The 20,485-nt window shown below is 42.4% G+C and overlaps 2 protein-coding genes across 3 annotated transcripts; one reads left to right on the top strand and one right to left on the bottom strand.

The window, feature by feature from the left end:
* Positions 1-938: 938 nt before the first annotated feature.
* Positions 939-2,765, bottom strand: rbp4l (retinol binding protein 4, like). 2 transcript variants are annotated; one of them, XM_061801422.1, is made up of 5 exons: positions 2,215-2,765; positions 1,909-2,026; positions 1,685-1,821; positions 1,238-1,350; positions 939-1,162 (listed from the first exon to the last, which is right to left on the bottom strand). In XM_061801422.1, the coding sequence occupies exons 2-5, from the start codon at positions 2,023-2,025 to the stop codon at positions 939-941; spliced, it is 591 nt and encodes a 196-aa protein (XP_061657406.1). In that variant the 5' UTR covers position 2,026; positions 2,215-2,765. The 2 variants fall into 2 exon arrangements, with proteins under 2 accessions (XP_061657406.1, XP_061657407.1); XM_061801423.1 differs by lacking the exon at positions 2,215-2,765 and having other exon boundaries at positions 1,909-2,112.
* A 4,585-nt stretch (positions 2,766-7,350) lies between these two features.
* On the top strand, positions 7,351-18,730 carry pde6b (phosphodiesterase 6B, cGMP-specific, rod, beta). The gene is made up of 23 exons (XM_061801211.1): positions 7,351-7,867; positions 7,940-8,251; positions 9,968-10,120; positions 10,232-10,321; positions 11,481-11,621; positions 11,709-11,783; positions 11,878-11,942; positions 13,233-13,299; positions 13,387-13,434; positions 13,526-13,675; positions 13,763-13,906; positions 14,479-14,544; positions 14,613-14,762; positions 14,834-14,941; positions 15,013-15,122; positions 15,276-15,363; positions 15,892-15,992; positions 16,091-16,198; positions 16,274-16,337; positions 16,402-16,476; positions 18,136-18,219; positions 18,310-18,463; positions 18,551-18,730. The coding sequence occupies exons 1-23, from the start codon at positions 7,709-7,711 to the stop codon at positions 18,595-18,597; spliced, it is 2,559 nt and encodes an 852-aa protein (XP_061657195.1). The 5' UTR covers positions 7,351-7,708; the 3' UTR covers positions 18,598-18,730.
* The last annotated feature ends 1,755 nt before the right edge of the window (positions 18,731-20,485 follow it).

Below are 20,485 nucleotides of genomic sequence, written 5' to 3'. Positions count from 1 at the left end.
GGAGATGATGTTCAGTGGGTTTTATTATGAACAAAAGTTGTGCACGACAACATAGTTCAAGAAGGCAGGATACAAAACACAAGAAACAACATCTGATAATTATGAGTCAACTAAAGAGCGAAACCAAAAGCGTGACTGAACTATTATGGCGCAGTGGCGGCATAATCTTAGCATATTCAACGAACTGGCAAATACCAGTGACAAAACTCCAACGTAAATAAATGGTCTAATCACAGTCCCTTATGTAAAGCAGCTGTGACCGGCCACAGGTGTCATAAATGAAACCGTTCAGAGTGGTGGCCAGGCCACACCCTTCTTGGCCGTAGTCCAGACTTGTACATGACAGGGGGGGTTTCAGTTTCACGGTAGGGCTTAATTTTTCATGATTTTGAAGTCTCGATTTTTTGTTGTTTTTTTGTTTGTTTCAAATGGTTGATTAAGACAGGTAAGGCCCCAGGTACCAAATCCACTTCCTTCCACTTCTGTATGTATCCAAAAGCACCACCATGATCCTTGCCCTCTGGCCTACAGTAGAATTAACATAATAGGACTAAAGTGTGAAAACATCAGACCACTAGTAAGTCCCTCACTCGCGGGGTTTGTCTGCAGGTTCTTACGGAGGATCAGGAGGGATCAGCAGCTCAGTATGTTTTCAAGCCTCACAGTTCAGCTTTTCATGCATTCACAAAACAGAAACAGAGATGTGGTTTTAGAAAAAAAACAACATTTTATTTAATATTACATTCATTCAAAGACCACAGAAGGGAGCAACTTGATAAACTTGGGAACTTCAGGTACGGGGGTACGTAAGATGGTCACGCTTCTATGCTTTTATTACATCAGTCCGTGCAAACATTGAGTTCCTCCCTCGCTTTCAAGCCACAACAACTGCGGCCAGGTGGCACCACTCGCTTCCCTGCTGTCATTTTCCCTCTTCCTTAGCAAGCTCCGGACTGCAGCACGGGCTGGAACTGTCCAACCATGCAGATGTCCTCCTGCTTCTGGCGCACAATACGCTGGATGGCGGGGGGCAGGCCACGGGGGTTCCTGGAGAACACCAGGGCATAGCCATCCTCGCAGCTGCCGTCCTCCTTGACGGTGCGGCAGGCATAGGTGATGGCGTAGTTGTCATAGTCGGTGTCGATCACCCAGTAGTTGTCGCCTAAAACGGGTTGGGATTTTCAAACTATTAGGAAAGAGCATGGAGAAGTAAAAGGGGATGTTTGTTGACACTCACCTCCACTCGACAGGTAACTGGCCAGTCCCTGGTAGTTCATGAACATCTTACCGGGGGTGGCGGGGTCGGGGACGCTGTACTGGGCGGCCATGTCGGCGCATACAACCCAGAAGCTACAATGTGGAAAATGTGGAGAATTCCATTGTTGAAAACGACTTGACCATGCTTTCTTAATCCTTTACAATCTAGTAAAATCTGTGAAATAATTCTGACGAAGACCTTCTCCCATGAGCCACATGTTAGTGGTCACAATGGACTAATTCACATAGCAAACTGTAGACTTTTTGCCAGGACCTGGTCCTGGTAACTGTAATCCTGAAGTAATTCAATTCTTGTTCCAGCAGTTTTTTACGAAAGTGATGTTCAAATATTCTAAAGGAGGACAAAGGACCTACTGGTGTTGCTTGACCTAGGATAATTCTGAGAACTTGGATGCCTTTAACTAACCCAAAAAGAGTGACGCGTCCTTTGGAGGAAGCCGTCATGCTGCCGTCATCGTCAATGGTGTACTCCGCAGAGATGTTGTCCTGCAGGAACAGGCCCTCCGGATCTTTCTTCTGCAGAGCGTACCACTTCCCGGAGTACTGAATGCAGATCAATCAGTCAAAGGTGTCAGACTTGCTTTGGATTGATTTTTAATGTCAGTGACGACCGCCTTAAGATGTACTCACCCTCTTTGGGTCGAAGTCCTGTTTGACGGTGAAGCTGTCGACCACGCACGAGGTGGACAGGCAGTTCTCGATGCAGGACACCACGACCAGGAGGAGGGTCAGCTTGGTGGATGCCATTCTGGGATAACAAACGCAAAGTTACAACAATCCCATTTTGGGAAGAGACATTTGTTTTAGTCAATCAAACCCTGGATATCAAAGTATTTTTAAGTTCTTCCTGCATTCTGTTTGCCCCCTGAAACATTACAGGTTAACTACTACCTTTGATGGTAACACTTTGTATGTAAAAAAAAGTCTCTGTCTTACCTTTTAGTTCAAAGTATGAGCAAATTGTCCGTGTATATGGCCAAACATCAGATTGGGTCCGTTGTCTGCCGCTGCCGCCTTTATATACAGCCAAACGCAGACCAGCTTACGACTGACTTTCATTGCCAGGAACTAAATAAGGTGCTTAAATCTAGAGGTAATCTTGTTGGCAAGAAATGCTCACCATAAGCTGGCTTTTGTGTACAAACCTGACAAAGATTTACCATAAAAAACAGTTTGACTTTTATGTAACTGACTGTAGCTGCGATCACACGTGTCTTTTTGGACTGTTGAAGCCAGGAAGGAGTAATCGGAGGGACCCCACACAAACTCCACACACAAAGGCTTTCAAGTCCAACCTCATTTTGCCATTGCGCTCATGTTGACCTCTTGAGTGTCGAGTCAGGGGTCCTAAACACATAAGCCAATGCTTACAACTTCGAAAGGAAGCTTTTGTTTTGCTCAACCGTTGACACAACAGCTTCATTTCGGAGTCTGAAAACATAAACATTCAAAAACAGATCACAAAGTGGAACTTTGTGGGAACCACAATGTTAGTGTGAACATCAGCACCGTTGCTGTTGTTTGTGTTGCTCAAAATAAAGACTTTGGTAAGAGTACATTTTCTACAGCGCTACTGCATCTCGAGATGAATCAGTTATTGAGCTCACAAATGCACGTTTCCAAACATTTTGGGGCATAAGAGTCTTGTCAAACAGAAGGGCAATTTCATGATCCATCCGCAAGATTCGTGTCTCTTTTTTTCTTTGTCTGGCAAAATCTGTACAGAAATATTTGTCTCCAAAAAAATGAGAAGAATCAGATGCAGTGTAATGTATGTAACATGATGTGTAAATTATTTGGGTTCACTCACAGAAAGAACAGGTGAGGCACAAGGAGTCCCTTGTGCTCCAGCTTACTGGCCTAGTCGATAATGGATTTCATCTTCTGGCGAGCAGATATCATGGCAAGCAAATTTCTATCTGTTCAAATGGGGCAAAAACAATAACAAAATACAATAAGCATAATTCACACTTTTCAGACTGTTCCTCTTCCTAAAAAGAAGACACATGATCATTGGTGTTTGTTTTGTTATATTGTTCTGTGTAGCTACTGTATATTGCATGTGATATATACAGTGAAGAAAATAAGTATTTGAAAACACCCTGCTATATTGCAAATTCTCCCACTTAGAACTCATGGAGGGGTCTGAAATTTTCATCGTGGGTGCATGTCCACTGTGAGACAGATAATCTAAAAAGAAAATTCCAGAAATCACAATGTATGATTTTTTTTTTAACTCGTTATTTGTGTGATACAGCTGCAAATAAGTATTTCAACACCTGAGAAAACCAGTGTTGTTCACCAGGTTTGCACACAATGCAGGAGGGATTTTGGCCCACTCCTCCACACAGATCTTCTTCAGGTTTCTGAGCTCTCGCTGGGAAACACGGAGTTTCATCTTGCTCGAAAGATTTTCTATTGGGTTTAAGTCTGGAGACTAGCTAGGCCACGCCAGAACCTTGATATTCTTCGTACGGAGCCACTCCTTGGTTTTTCTGGCTGTGTGCTTTGGGTCATTGTCATCTTGAAAGACCCAGCCAGGACCCATCTTCAATGCCCTGACTGAGGGAAAGAGGTTGTTCCCCAAAATTCATGGCCGCGGTCATCCTTTCTTTAATACAATGCAGTCATCCTGTCCCATGTGCAGAAAGACACCCCCAAAACATGACGCCACCACCCCCATTCTTCACAGTAGGGATGGTGTTCTGGGATGAAAGTCATCATTCCTCTTCCTCCAAACACGGTTAGTGGAATTATGACCAAAACGTTCAATTTTGGTCTGATCTGACCACAAAACTTTCTCCCATGACTCCTCTGTATCATCCAAATGGTCATTGGCAAACTTAACGGACCTTGACATGTGCTGGTTTAAGCAGGGGAGAACCTTCCGTGCCATGCATGATTTCAAACCATGACGTCTTAATGTCTTACCAACAGTCACCTTGGAAACGGTGGTCCCAGCTCTTTTCAGGTCATTGACCAAGTCCTGTCGTGTAGTCCTGCGTTTATTCCTCACCTTTCTAAGGATCACTGAGACCCCACAAGGTGATGTCTTGCATTAGGCTCCACTCTGATTGAGATTGACCGTCATGTATAGCTTCTTCCATTTTCCAATGATTGCTCCAACAGTGGACCTTTTTTCACCAAGCTGCTTGCCAATTTCTCCATAGCCCTTTCCAATCGTGTAGAGTTGTACAATTTTGTCTCTGGTGTCTTTGGACAGCTCTTTGGTCTTGGCCATGTTACAAGTTTGAGTCTTACTGATTGTATGGGGTGGACAGGTGTTTTTATGCAGCTAACGACCTAACACAGGTGCATCTGATTCAGGACAATACATAGAGTGGAGGTGGACTTTTAAAGACGGACTAACAGGTCTTTCGGGTCAGAATTCTAGCTGATAGACAGGTGTTCAAATACTTATTTGCAGATGTATCACACAAATAAATCATTTAAAAAATTATACATTGTGATTTCTGGATTTTTCTTTTTAGATGAGCTCTCTCACAGTGCACCTATGATGAAAACCTCCGACCCCTCCATGATTTCTAAGTTGGAGAACTTGCAATACAGCAGGATGTTCAAATACTTGTTTTCTTCACTGTATATATGTTTTTTGCAATTCTATGTCAATAATACTTTATTTTAGGTTTACATAAATCTTTAGAAAAATGTTATTGTTTTTGTTTCCCTCTCCTTAACGATCTTCTTACAATGGCCCTCACGTGTTTGTACTTAGCCGATCGAAACAAACAAACTAATGAACTTCCCGGATTAACCTCGGTCACCTGAGATTACTGCTGTCATAATGTCACAGCATGACAGTAGAACCTTCCAAAAATGTCTTCTGACTGTCTGCTCATGTGGGTGCCTCTTTTACCCGATTAAAGCTAGCCACATAAAGAACCCTTAGTTCAGACAGACGACACACAAGCCAATCTGGTCAGACGATCTATTTTCTCCACTGGGCTCTAATCCTGTTTTGTGTGTCTTAAAATGGCTCATGGGCACAAAATCACTGGACAACTGCTAATATTCAAAAGAAAGTCTTGTACCTCATGTAATGTAATAGTGTATATTATACAGACATATCAAACGTGATTTATGACATGCATTAATGACAGATCTGTCATTTAAAAGTAAAACGTTTCTTTCGGCTTGTCCCTTTCGGGGTCGCCACACCGTGTCATCTCAGATGAACGCACATATATGTTTGCCACAATTTTTACGCTGGATGCCCTTCCTGACGCAACCCTTGTGAGGGAGTGGAGGCCCCAGTGGCATTTAAAAGTAAAACAATAAATAATGATGTTCAATATTTTGCTTCTGCACAGGGATGTTCTTTTTGTCCAGGAACTGTCAGATGCTCAGGGAACGCTGAACCTGCCACAAGTCTTGCCTCTTCTTGCACACTGAACAAAGCAAAGTCTTTGTGGACGTCACGTGCCGGCTGAGCGTCTGGATAACAACCAAGAGGAAAGGTCAAAGTTTGTAGTTTGGGTTTGAAATCGATCTTTTGTGACAGCGGTTCTGATACGTTTCCAACACACCTCGTATCAACTGTTGGTGAAAGACTAACACTTAGATTAGATGAGCAATTTTTTTGCTATGAGATAATCATTTTTTGGAAATACTGTAACTATATGCATCATTAAGTTTTCACAAGAAGTAGAGGAAAAATCTGAGACCAAAGGCAGGAAAACGAAGGCACTAAAATATGGACATTTCTGTCATCTGGTGGTCATTAATTTTACTGCAACTATTGACTGGAGGTACATACATTATAATTCTATACCGATAAATGTCCATCCCCAACTCAGGAGAGGCATCTCAACGGATTTGGACAGGTATTAACACCACCAATATGAATACGAAAACTCTTCCACCAGCTCCTCCCCCATGCATCTGGTTGTGTTGTTCTCATTTATTATTGCACAAACAGATTATTAGTATGAACTTTTCTAAGGTGCTTTTGGAAACTTGCTTATACAATCCACCATCAGTGCCTTATGGTGCGACGGTGCCATTGGCAACACAGGTATGCTGGCATTTAAAAGAGCTCACAGGTAGTTGGGGGCCCGAGATAATCAGCCAGTGTCCTCACTAAATAGGGCTTATGCTCGAGGAGGTCTTGTTTAATAAGCTTGCAAAGGCAGGCCTACAAGTGTGACAAGTACAAATAAATAAAACTACAGTACAAATGTGGCAAAGTAAAAATTTACAAATAGAAAATATGATGGGCCCATTAAGTGAGTTGTGTTATACAGTTATGATTCCTTTGTTTTTATGTCGGCATATTTATATATTTATGAAAAATGCTACATTACAAAACTGAAAATACAAGTGATGGGAATGACCCCAAAATAAGCACATTTTATTTATCAAAGGAAAAACATATGAATATAGGTAACTGCTGCATCTACAGCAAAGGTTAACAGCCTGTATGTCGCAAGTCCATATTTGACAATTAATAACTTAAGCTTAACTTCTTTTTACACTTGAGGTTAGTGTTAAAAAGGCAACTCATCATTGCAGTACATGTTTATCCTTGAAATGAAATATTTCAACATTTTTCTGAAAATATTTTGTCCACTTGTATGACAGTTAATAATACTAAAACGTTACATCAAACTATTATGCAAGTACGGTAACAAATGTTTTATAATAGTTGTCTTTGTTTTTCCATGAAGACACAGGAAACATTTTCGTCCAAATTTGACCAAATCGGAAATCAGCCAGTACCTATTGCCGTGTTCGACCATTGAGATTCCACTGAAAATTTGTAATTATTTGCCAGATTTAGAGCTTTTTGTGTTTAAATTATTGAAATTATAGTGATTATTGCTGACATTTTCTTTCACTGTTCATGAAGTAATTGAAGAATTCAGTGACAAATGCCGAAGGTTGGTAAGGTGGATGATTCAATTTTAGGCCTTTTTTGGCTTGGCGGAAGCTTCTAGCAAGCGGCATTTTAGTTAGCGGTTGCTATGCGTGTGATTCATACCGTATGTGCTGACTGAGATCACTGGGGGCCTCCCCCCCACGATCACCTGACCAGGCAGATCCCCTGCTAACCTTCACAACTATCTGCAGAGGGCAAAAGGATTGTTTGCATTCAGCCCTCTGCCTTCTCTTCAGGGCTCTCATCCCACTAGTACGCACGGGGGATTATTATTACTGCTAGCCTGCACTTTATACTTCAGTTTTTTTTTTTTTTTTTTTTTTTTTTTTTTTTTGCAACCCCTTTTTGGATTACGACAGAGATCAAACCTGGATCCCGCGAAAGCCTTTGGTTGATTTTTGGCAGGTTTTCTCTGTTAATAGTTGGCGGTAGCACAGCCACAAGCAGGCTAAGGCCAAATTCAGACCTTCGTTCTTGCCTTGAAGCGGGAGAGGCTGCCATCATTTGAGTAAAGAGGACACAGAAGGAAGGATGGGAGTACAAAAGGAGGATGTGGAAAAGTTCCTCAAAGGGAACCCGGCTTTTGCTAAGGAGTACTTTGCCAAGAAGATGAACCAAAGCACTATATCTGAAGTGTCAGGACTACAGGAAATACATGTGGACTTCAGCCAGTTTCAGGAACTCAGCCAGGTACTCAAATTATTCTCCCATAAAAGACACACCCAAACCCTCATCTGAAACATTCTTCTGGCTTCCCCCCAGGTAGAGGAGAGTCGAATCATGTACAACTTGATCACAGACATGCAGGAGAACATCAACATGGAAAAAGTGGTCTTCAAGATCCTCAAGAGAATCAGCGCATTGATCCACGCCGACCGCTGCAGCTTGTTCATGTACCGGCAGAGGAACGGCGTGGGCGAATTGGCCACCAGACTCTTCAACGTCAGCACGCAGTCCGAGCTGGATGAGTGTATCGTGCCGCCCGATTCCGAGATCGTCTACCCGCTGGACTTGGGGATCGTCGGTCATGTAGCGCTGACCAAGAAGACGGTGAATGTAAAGGATGTCAAAGAAGTAAGAAGTACAGCTACTGTGACTCTAAAGTACTAACGCCTGTAGTTCACAGGACTATCAGCAGGTAGCAGCAAATCTACACAAAGCAAACTCAATTTCTATGGCCTATTTTCCAAAATATTTTGATTAAAGTTTTAGGCATTCACGGTAAGAACAATCCTCACTGATGTTCATGAATATACGTGTTGTCCTTCAAACTTTTTTGGATCCAAGTTCATAAATGACCCGTACAAATCCTCAACCCACTACACTCTTGTCATGCAGTACTTCCGACACGTTTACAATGGACAACATTATTTTTGCTGAATGCAATATGGCCGCCTCATCCTGGCACTCAGCTCACGGATCCCTCTGATGCATTGCAACAACAAAATGATGCTCTCTCCAGTGCCATTAACGGCAAAGACAGCAGAGAACTAAGTTAAGAAGAAAAGGCTGGCACAGAAGGACTAGGAAAGATGAAAGGCAAGAACTAGGTTAAAAAAAAGTATAACTAGTTAAAGGACAAAAGAATAGAAAATAACTAAAAAAAATGAAAAGACAATTTTAAAAAAAGAGGCAAAAAACAAGGTGAAGAAAAAGTGCAAATTAAGTCAAGGAAGCCAAATTGATAGTAGATTAAAAAAAATAGAGACTCAATAAACACGAGGCAAAGAAAAATTAGCAGAAGAATGATGCAAAGATGAGAAGAAAGAGAAGACAGAAAAAAATCGTAAATAGTAGTAGTAAATACAAAAAAATAGGTAATGACAAAAACAGAACAAGGTAAAGTACAGTCTTGCATGCAAAATGCAAATGAGAACTATTTAGAAGAAAAAAGGCAAATATTAAATTGACAAAAAAGAAGAAAAGAGAACACAAAGATGAAGTAGGTCTAGAAGACAAAAAGGCAAAGAAGGGACAACTAAAGGTGCTAAACAGTGGTCATCACTTCGGGACCCCTTTATTGACACATTTAGGTGCAGACAACCCAGTTGGCGCCTGAATGAAACCGTGCAGCCACACTTGAAGACGTAAAGCCGTAATCACATCGGCACACGTAATCCATTTATTTGCAGCTCTGCGAGAGTGGATTACGCCGTCCTCGCATTAAGTCAGCAGTATTGGCCAACTGCTGCAGTTTGGTGTCCGCATAGATCATTCATCATGTACATCGTCTCAAAAACTACAATGTGTACTTTATGAAGCAGCCCCTTTGAATATTAGTTTGAAAATCCCATTAGCCAAGAAAATGCTTCTCCTAAACTTTTTTTGCTGTGCTGTCCATCCTCCCCAAAAATTATCTCCAAATTAGTATACAGTATATTTATATGATGTTTGATCCCATTTCTTGTTGTTGCAAAAAGGAACTTTTGGAGATACTTGATTTTAATTACAATTATTACAATTTAATTACAAAGTAGTTACAATGTAAAGTTGCATCATTGTTTGGTTGTTGTGGGATACGGTGCCATCAATGTTTAAAAATGTGCTAGTATATGTAAAACACTTTACAGTCATAAGAAATATGTGGAAATGTAATATTTGCTTGAAAGTGAATATACAATTTTTCAATCTTAATGGAAATTAGGAAAGCATATTAAATGTCAGTATTATTATGTAATTGCTGATGCTAAAAGATGTTTTGAACCATAGGCAGATCACGATAAGTCTATAAAAGTTTTACAACATGTTGTCATATGACACGACATTAATATTGTGCATTTTCTGTTTCAGAACGAGTACTTCAGCTCATTCGCAGACGAGCTCACAGATTACCAGACCAGGAATGTTCTGGCCACGCCCATTCTCAACGGCAAAGACATGGTGGCCGTGATCATGGCCCTCAACAAGACCACCGGGCCGCATTTCACGAATGAGGATGAAGATGTAAGTCCCACACCCAGGTTTTGATTTTGACACCTGTGCGCGAGACAAATACTTGGAGAGTGCAGTATATTTGTATTCATATTTGTAATGATGAGCCTTTGTTTTTCGCAGCTCTTTTTAAAGTATCTGAAGATCGCCACCTTGAACTTGAAGATCTACCACCTGAGTTACCTCCACAGCTGTGAGACACGGAAAGGACAGGTGAAGTCACATCTGCCGCCCGTGAAAGTCACCGTCAGACTTTATTGTACACACTTCATACAAACATTCTGCCATATTTGGCCGCAGTTGCGACTGAAATTGTCACATGGATATGAATAATTGTGTTCATTGCTGTGGTTATTTGCCATTATGTGGAAGTGGATTGCATTATATTGATGTTTTGAAATTTTAGCCCCACTCCAGCTGCTACTGTTATTTTAAACAGAGGAAAAAATGCTCACATGCAAAATACTAACTGAAGACTTCAAATTGCCCGTAGGTGTGATTCCACTTACGAATGGTTGTTTGTGACGATGCACCCTGTGATTGGCTGGCGACCAGTCTGGGTTGTATTTTAAAAAAGGCTATTTGGGTAACAAGCAACTAGTAATACAAAAAAACTCCAAAAACATAACTGCAAGGGTTATGAGACAAGTTTATTTCAACAATAATTTCATAATCATCTCACAGCTGCGTATTGTAAAAACAGTGCCATGTAGCTAAACAATGTCAGTAAATAATTTAAGCATAGTACAGAATGTAATTTTTGTTTGATTCCACTGTGACTAAAATTGAGCATTATCAGCTTGGTAAAAGTGAAAAGGAAGATATGAGATGATATTTGATATCCATCCATCCATTTTCTTTGCCGCTTATCCTCATGAGGGTCTCGGGGAATGCAGGAACCTATCCCAGCGGTCTTCGGGCAGGAGGCGGGTTACACCCTGAGCTGGTTGCCAGCCAATTGCAGGGCACATCGAGACAAACAGCCACACTCACAATCACACCGAGGGGGAATTTAGAGTCTCCATTTAATGTTGCATCTTTTTGGGATGTGGGAGGAAACTGGAGCGCCCAAAGAAAACCCACGCAGGCATGGGGAGAACATGCAAACTCGACACAGGCAGGTCCAGGATTGAACCCCGGACCTCAGAACTGTGAGGACAACGCTTTACCTGCTGATCCACCGTGGTGCCTGATATTTGTTATTAAAAAAAAAAAAAAGATATACGCTTTATATATAAAAGCTGATATTTGATGGGGCTGATAATCAGGTGTACCTAATGTTGTAGCCAAGGAGTCGGCACCTCTTTTCAATTGATGAATTTTGTTTTATAAACATAGCGGTTGGTTGCTTGTCACTGTGTGTGCATGGCAGCTGCTGCTGTGGTCAGCCAACAAGGTGTTTGAAGAGCTGACCGACATCGAGCGACAGTTCCACAAGGCCTTGTACACGGTGCGAGCCTACCTCAACTGTGACCGGTATTCTGTGGGCTTACTTGACATGACCAAGGAAAAGGTGAGTTTTCTTTCTTTCTTTCACGCTTCAGTCAGGTGTTAACTTTTTTTTTTCTTACCTGCACATAACTCTGTTTCTGTCATTCAGGAGTTCTTTGACGTGTGGCCAGTTTTAATGGGAGAGCAGCCGCCTTACTCTGGGCCTGTAACTCCTGACGGAAGGGTACTTACTCATCTGGTTTTTCGCAACACTTCAAGTCAAATTAAAATGATTACACGAAGCAATCAGTTTTACATTTCTCCACTTTTTTTTCAAGGAAGTCAATTTCTACAAAGTAATTGATTATATATTACACGGGAAGGAAGACATCAAAGTAATACCGTAAGTAAACTTATTTCGAGTTCTTATTTAATAAATAGTATCACTGCAAAAAATAGGGCCCAGAATATGCCAACTGACAAAACACAAAATGCACAAATTTTTCACACTGCTTTTCCTTAATGGGTTCGCGGGCATACTGGAGATAATCCCAGCTATCTTTAGCCGAGAGGCAGGGTTCACCCTGAACTGTTCGCCAGCCAATTGCAAACGCGCTCACATTCACACCTATGGGCAATTTAGAGTCTCCAATTAATGCATGTTTTTGGAATGTGGGAGGAAACCGTAATACTCTGAAGCATGGGGAAAACATGGAAACTCCACACAGGCGAGGATGGGATCTAAATTTGGGTCCTCAAAACTGTGAGGCAGATTTGCTAAGCAGTCGTCCACCCCGCTGCCAAAACACTAAATATTAATTGTCTTTACTGGAGTTAGCACCGTGTGGTTAGCTCATCCCACAGTTTTGAGTTTTTTCACATACGTAACATTAATTGTATTATAGAGTGAAATTTGTTTTTTTTAATTTCCATGTGTTGTTATTGTCTCCAAAAAAAGTCTCCTTACCTGATTGAAAACTACATTTCCTTACCACTGCCTCGTGTGGAATGAAATGCACTTTAACTTGAAGGCTCTTTCACACTGCACAGAGCGCAATGGAGTTCACTGTGAACCAGCCGATTCATTGTGTTTGTGCTCCTGCAACAAAAAAGCAGTTTTTACAATTACGGCGCAGTAACGATACCTCTGTGCGCTCCGCTGGAAAGATGGTGATGATTGCAGATTTTGCCAGAGTACTCCTGGGAAAAGAGCAGGGGGGAGAACATGGAGGAATCAGTAATTAATAATTCGCGCTGGGCCACAAGACAGATGACATATTGTGTCAAAGTACAAAGGGAACTGCTCCCTGCCCAGCCTGAAGAACACTTTGAAGTGTTCTTCATGGAGATGTAGCTTTTCAACACGCTTAGACTCCCCAGATCCCGCCATGCCATTTGAATCTGGTGACCCCATACCTATCTTTCTGCTGCTCCTCCTCCTCCTGACAAATACTTCTTGCTGAAATTGTGGATTACCTTACATCCGAGACAGCGGGCACCAGGTTACATCCCGTTCAGTAGCTGCGCACTCAGTGCCAAATACAATTTGTACCCCAATGGAGTCCCAAATTAAGCAAATATCGTTGGGACAGAATACACACATGATCTGGGTTGAATTTATGCCAATGTATCTAAAAGTGCATGTAATGTAATGTCTGTGAAGTAGAAGAAGCTAACTTTATTTGTCATGCAGTAATCCACCGGCAGATCACTGGGCCTTGAGTAGTGGCCTCCCTACTTACGTTGCTGAAAGTGGCTTTGTGAGTTCCATTTGATGTCATTGCAACAATATGTGCATCAATGTGTGTTTGTGTAAGCACGCAATCTTTCGGTTTCGTGTTCCTTAGATTTGCAATATCATGAACGCTGGGGCGGATGAGACATTTCAGTTCCAAGTAAGAGATCAAAAGCGGTGCAAGAAAAGACCGGAAACATGGGAGTCAATGAACACACTGTGGCTTTGTTGGCTTTGTTTCGATGATCCAGACTGAGGCACTGGACAGCAGTGGATGGACCATCAAGAATGTTCTCTCCCTCCCAATTGTCAACAAAAAGGAAGAGATAGTCGGTGTGGCCACCTTTTACAACAGAAAAGATGGAAAGCCATTTGACGATCAAGACGAGCAGCTCATGGAGGTGTGGTACATTCACAACTCTACCGCAAATTGTATTATTTTAACTTTCTGTATTAGTCCTGATGTTCTGGTGCTGCTTGTTTTCCAGGCTTTGACCCAGTTCTTGGGTTGGTCAGCTTTGAACACCGACACATACGACAAGATAAACAAGCTCGAGAACCGCAAAGACATCGCACAGGACATGGTGCTCTACCATGTTAAATGTCGGAACGATGAAATTCAAAATATCCTGGTCAGTACTTTTCCCACGTTCTGCAAAATTGGAATCAAGGCAACTGGGCTCCTTTTGTTTGTTGCAGATCATCTTTAATCCAAAAGGCTTCTTCAGTTCTACATTTTAAGAGTGGGGCAACCCTGTTTATGTCATTCTTAGGTGTGTTTCATGAGGGTGGTCCTGATAGGGTTGTTGTTGGCAGGCGTGGTTGGTGAACAACCAGCCTGAACACCAGCTGGTTACTTACCACCCTGGTGGAAAAACAGATCGTTAGTAGCCCCTCATCCTGTGGAATGACACAATATTTAGGGCGAGAGATGTCAGGACATTGTTGTAAGCAGAGCATAGCTGATGGCGCAAACCTCATCCTTTAGAGGCGAGGCTTTTAGTTCATGGTTCTAGTGAGAGGTTCAGGCTTACGGTTGTTATTGGTGGTTACGGTTTGTATACTTTTCAGCGATAATCCTAAAGTATCAGTTATGGTTAGCAGTACAAACACGTTCAATTCAGTGCAACATTACTTCATTTTGATTTTGTGTGTGGACTTGGCTAGTGTGAATACAAACTTGGGTTTTTGTACACAATTTCAGAACACCATAGACGTCTATGACTGCGAACCATGGGAGTGCGAAGAAGACGAGCTTCTTGATATCTTGGTAAAACATTAAAGAACGGAACGTTAAGTGCCTCGAATGCAGGGTGTCATTGACTTTCCCATTTTTAGAAAAAAGACCTTCCTCCTCTGATAAAGAAATTTGAAATCTACGAGTTCCATTTTTCTGATTTCAATTGTACGGAGATGGAACTGGTCAAGTGCGGAATCCAGATGTACTACGAAGTTGGCGTAGTCAAGAAGTTCCAAATCCCACAGGAGGTGATTGCACACTCACAAACCTTGTATCATGAAACAGTTCCAAGCATTATGGTTCTGTTGGTTCTTCTCAGGTGCTGGTTCGTTTCATGTACTCTGTCAGTAAAGGCTACAGGAGAATCACTTACCACAACTGGCGCCACGGCTTCAACGTGGGACAGACCATGTTCACGCTCTTGACGGTATATTTTTATGCAGATATTCATTTTAAAAAGCAAGCAGGATTCATGAGTACTGTATGTTTTTGGGACAGACGGGAATGCTCAAGAGGTACTATACCGACTTAGAGGTCATGGCCATGATTACAGCAGGTTTCCTTCATGACATTGACCACAGAGGGACCAACAACTTGTACCAGGTCAAGTAAGTGCTGCTAGCTTAAAGAACTAGACATGCATTTTTGACTTCGGGCTAACTGGTCAACATTTAACTGTCCGCTGTCATTGTGAAAACAGATCCATGATGTGTAGTTGAGATGAGATGGCATCATTTTAATTGCAGTTTAAATATGAACAGGTCAGGCAACCCACTCGCCAAGCTTCATGGCTCCTCCATCTTGGAACGTCACCATCTAGAGTTTGGAAAATTTCTCTTGTCTGATGAGGTAAGAAGGTCGAATGAAAGTATGCAGCTCCAAAAGTTGTTGATCCCTCCTCCTTCTTAGTCCCCAAAACCCCCAATAAATTTAACATTTAAGAGCAACATCTGAAGTTACAATGCCTTAACGTCTAATAGGTGGCAGCAGGACTTAACTGCAACTGGTTCTCCAAAACTGCTGCAAACAAATTCAAATATATTGTAATATCATACACCATTTGACCATTTTGATGTCTGTCCTTAACGTGTGAATAAAAATACAACACAATATGTTAGTGAAAGGAATTAATTGCAGCACTGGCAGACTTTATTAATAAAATAATTGATCTATTCTTATATTACAAAAAAGAAATTCCAGATTATGACAGTTTGGCTGTACATTCATTTAACCAAACCATTTTAATATGAATAATAATTTCCCTAGTCATCAATTTTTACATTAATATACTGTAGCAAAAAATGAACTAAACATACATGCTATGAGTATGAAAAGACAATGTAGAGCTCTTCCTTCCCTTTATTTCCTCGCCAATAGTCACTGAACATCTACCAGAACCTGAACAGGCGACAAGTGGACCACGTCATCCACCTCACAGACATCGCCATCATCGCCACTGATCTCGCTCTTTATTTCAAGTCAGCTCTCGTTTTGCTTTCTCTGTTCTCTCACGGCTAGATTACTAAATCCAAAGAACACACTGGAATCAATGTTAATAGCTTTCCTTGCATGCTAGAAAGAGGACTATGTTCCAGAAGATTGTGGACCTTTCACACACGTACGAAGATGAAAAGAAGTGGGTTGATTTCATGTCTCTAGAAACAACCAGGAAAGAGATTGTCATGTGAGTACACTCATGTGCACACCTGAGACTTGTTTCTGCCAGGCCTTTTAGCCCTGTACTCAATTTTCACTGCAGGGCCATGATGATGACTGCTTGCGACTTGTCCGCCATTACCAAGCCGTGGGAGGTGCAAAGCAAGGTAAGAGGTGTGAGTAAATATATCATATGCCATGCACAACTCACTGTATGCTTGCATCACACAGGTTGCCTTGTCTGTGGCGGCGGAGTTTTGGGAGCAAGGTGACCTGGAAAGGACAGTACTGGAACAACAACCCATTGTAAGTTATTTGATTGCTGAGCACAAGCAAGTAAGATTAAATGTGAAATGACTTTACAACGTATCCATCCATCCATTATCTACCGCTTTTCTGGGTCGGGTCACGGGGAAGTAGCTTCAGCAGGGATACCCAGACTTCCCTTTACCCAGCCACTTCTTCCAGCTCTCGGGAGGGATCCCGAGGCGTTCCCTAGCCAGCCGAGAAACATAGTTTCTCCAGCGTGTCCTGGGTCACCCTTGGGGTCTCTTTCCGGTGGGACATGCCCAGAACACCTCACCTGGAAGGCATCCGGGAGGCATCCGAATCAGATGCCCTAGCCACCTCATCTGGCTCCTCTCAACACGGAGGAGTAGCGGCTCGACACTGAGCCCCTCCTGGATGACTGAACTTCTCATCCTATCTCTAAGGGAGAGCCCGGACACCTGCGAAGGAAACTCATTTTGGCTGCTTGTATCCAGGATCTTATTCTTTCGGTCACGACACCACAGCTCATGCCCATAGGTGAGGGTAGAAATATAGATTGACTGGTAAATTGTGAGCTTCACCTTTCCACTTAGCTCCCTCTGTACCACAACAGACCGATACAAGGTTTGCATCACTGCAGACGCTGCACCGATCCGTCTGTCGATCTCCCACTACATTGTTCCCTCACTCGTGAACAAGACCCCAAGATACTTGAACTCCTCTGCTCAGGGGAAGGATCTCATCCCCGACCTGGAGAGGGCACCCCATCTTTTTCCGACTGAGGACCATAGTCTCGGATTTGGAGGTGCTGATTCTCATCCCAGCTTCTTTACACTCGGCTGCGAATCGCTCCAGTAAGAGCTGGAAATCACGGCTTGATGAAGCCAACAGAACCACATAATTTGCAAAGAGTAGAGATGCGATGCTTATCCCATCAAAGCGGACACCCTCTACGCATCCACTATGGCTAGAAATTCTGTCCATTAAAAATTATGAACAAAATCGGTGACATAGAGCAGCCTTGGCGGAGTCCAACTCTCAACGGAAACGAGTCCGACTTTTTGCCGGCAATGCGGACCAAACTCCGACAGCGGTCGTACAGCGATCGAACAGCTCGTATCAAGGGGTTTGGTACCCCATACTCCTGAAAACCCCCTGACAGGACTCCCCGAGGGACACGGTCAAATGCCTTCTCCAAGTCCACAAAACATATGTAGACTGGTTGGGCGAACTCCCAAGCACCCTCGAGGATCCTGACGATTGTGGAGAGCTGGTCCACTGTTCCACGGCCAGGACAAAAACCACATTGCTCCTCCTGAATCCGAGAGTCGACTTCCCAACGGACCCGCCTCTCCAGTACCCTTGAGTAGACCTTACCAGGGAGGTTGAGGAGTATGATCCCTCTATAGTTGGAACACACCCTCCTTTACAACGTATAATAGCATCAATTCACTAGTTTCACCCACACACCAGCATCATTACAACTACTCAATTAATCATGCTTTACTGCACTTTGGCATGAAGCAGAATAAACACGCCGCCTGCCAAATATAAGACAAAAAAGTGGTACATGGTACACGGACATCATACAGTATATTATTAACAATGGTAGATGCTCAGTTGATGGCACAATAGTTGTTTCCATGCATGCATTTCCAGTTATTCTTTTTTATTTTTAATTTTTGCATTTATCAGCCAATGATGGACAGGAACAAAGCAGCAGAGCTCCCCAAGCTCCAATGTGGTTTCATCGACTTTGTCTGCACGTTTGTCTACAAGGTGATGCGTTATTTGCCGGATTAAATGAACCACACCGCTCACTGCATGACTCTTACGTGAATGAATGATGAACCTTACTTTCCCTCACAGGAGTTCTCCCGCTTCCACCCACAAATCCAACCCATGCTAGACGGAATCCTCAATAACAGGAAGGAGTGGAACGCCAAAAAAGAAGAATACGAGGCCAAACTCAAAGTCATCGAGGACCAGAAGGCTGCAAAGCAGGCGGCCGCAGCCAGTAAAGGTGCAACCCCAAGATTCTAATCATTCACAAATGGCCGTATTTCGGAAATGCAATATGTTTCCCCGTAACATTTTCTTTGTCCATCAGCGGATAATGCCGGTGGTGGAGGCTCCAAGACCTGCTCGGTGTGCTGAAGGACTCATGGGAAATGTGATGACTGGTGTAGTCACTGCCAAGGAAGAGGGGGAAAAAAAAAAAAAAAGGTAAAGGGATCTTGGTCTCCTAATATTTCTGCAGCAAAATTGGTGCTTATCAAGAAGAAGCAAAGAGAGAATCGAAAGCAAAAGAAATGTCTGGTAGTCTTAAAAAATATTTGCAAATTTGGATTGTGTATTTGTATATATGGTATATGTGTGTGTTTCCCAATTGTACAGATGACTTTTGGGTTGCCAGTCAACGCTAGCATAAAAGTGAACTTGTAAATACACTATTGTTGTGAAAAAACATGGATTACTGTTTTTTTTTTTTTTTTTTAACACACACACACACACACACACACACACTGAAGTCAATTATGTAGCTCTCAATCCATTCACATGGACTTTTGATAGCACTTACTAATGAGGTGGGATAGGCCCTCAAATGGTTGCCAGCCAATTATAATCTTTAGGCTTGGAATGATCAGAATACTTTGACTTTGGTTGAAAAACAAATGTTTACTCGGTTTGAAATTCATATTGCATAGATTCACTGGAAAACATTTTAGAATATTGACGGTTTGTAGCAAATGCAAACCCCAAATTTACCATCAAGAAACGGGTCCAAGCAGGTTGGAACAGCTGGCGAAAGGTGTCTGGTGTGTTATGTGACAGAAGAGTCTCTGCTAGGATGAAGGCCAAAGTTTACAAAACAGTGGTGAGGCCGGCCATGATGTACGGATTAGAGACGGTGGCACTGAAGAAAGAACAGGAAGCAGAACTTGAGGTGGCAGAAATGAAGATGTTGAGGTTCTCGCTCGGAGTAAGCAGGTTGGATACGATTAGAAACGAGCTCATTAGAGGGACAGCCAAAGTTGGATGTTTTGCCGACAAGGTTCGAGAGCAGACATCGATGGTTTGGACATGTGAGTGAGTATATTGGTGGAAGGGTGCTGAGGATGGAGCTCCCAGGCAAAAGAGCGAGAGGAAGACCAAAGAGAAGGTTTATGGATGTGGTGAGGGAAGACATGAGGGCAGTTGGGGTTAGAGAGGAAGATGCAGGAGATAGGCTAAAATGGCAAAAGATGACACGCTGTGGCGACCCCTAACAGGACAAGCCGAAAGGAAAAGAAGAAACCACATTAGACAAGCAGTAAATAAAATGATCTTTAATATAAAAAAAGTGTTACGGACTGGCCATCTTAAAAGTTTTTAATGAATCTGGTTTACATTTTTAAATATATGAACATCTGCCAACACTGTACTTTATGAATCACCAAATTACTGCCGTCACGATGGCTTCATATTGTATACTGCACATTGTATGAGTCAGAGTAGATGAGGGTATTTAAGTATAATTATTCCAATATCATCTCTTTTATCTTTTATGGGAAAAAAAGAACAAATATATTTGAATGTGTTGTGTGTCGAAATAATATAACACAACGAGAATGGAATTCCTAGTGACACTTGAGTAATGATACAAGGCCTTGGAGCCTTTGTCCACACTGCAATTTCTCCAACTGCCACCTGACCTCAATCCTGGGATTATTGCTCCTAAACAAGTCTCGGGATTACAACCGCCCTTTAAGTGAAGGACAAACACCCACACGTTGCAATGAACACTCCAACACATATGAAAAATAATCTGCTTTTATTCAGTTCGGAACATAACGGCAGGTAAGTGATAGCTCACTTGAGGATGGTGTCTGAATTCGCTGTGGAGACACAAAGAGGGGTGGGGGGTTGAGGGGAAAATGTTGACATCAAATAAAGCCATTTGACAGGCATGTGTCAAGCCATGATGTCATCATTGTGCGCTACCTTCAGCCAATTGTTTGGCAATGCGCTCCTGCTCCTCTCTGGCCTTCTTTTCAGCCTCCTC

Source organism: Syngnathoides biaculeatus, chromosome 17 (genome assembly GCF_019802595.1).
Source record: "Syngnathoides biaculeatus isolate LvHL_M chromosome 17, ASM1980259v1, whole genome shotgun sequence".
Lineage (NCBI taxonomy): Eukaryota > Metazoa > Chordata > Actinopteri > Syngnathiformes > Syngnathidae > Syngnathoides > Syngnathoides biaculeatus.
Note: the sequence above shows the minus strand (reverse complement) of the source record. Positions and strands in the feature narration are given on the sequence as shown.

Coding starts and splice junctions, on each gene's coding strand:
- rbp4l (XM_061801422.1), bottom strand. CDS start 2,025: ATGGCATCCACCAAGCTGACCCTCCTCCTGGTCGTGGTGTCCTGCATC. Junction 1,822..1,908: donor AGGACTTCGACCCAAAGAGG/GTGAGTACATCT, acceptor ATCTGCATTCAG/TACTCCGGGAAGTGGTACGC. Junction 1,351..1,684: donor GGACGCGTCACTCTTTTTGG/GTTAGTTAAAGG, acceptor TCCACATTGTAG/CTTCTGGGTTGTATGCGCCG.
- pde6b (XM_061801211.1), top strand. CDS start 7,709: ATGGGAGTACAAAAGGAGGATGTGGAAAAGTTCCTCAAAGGGAACCCG. Junction 8,252..9,967: donor ATGTAAAGGATGTCAAAGAA/GTAAGAAGTACA, acceptor TTTCTGTTTCAG/AACGAGTACTTCAGCTCATT. Junction 14,545..14,612: donor ACGAGCTTCTTGATATCTTG/GTAAAACATTAA, acceptor TCCCATTTTTAG/AAAAAAGACCTTCCTCCTCT.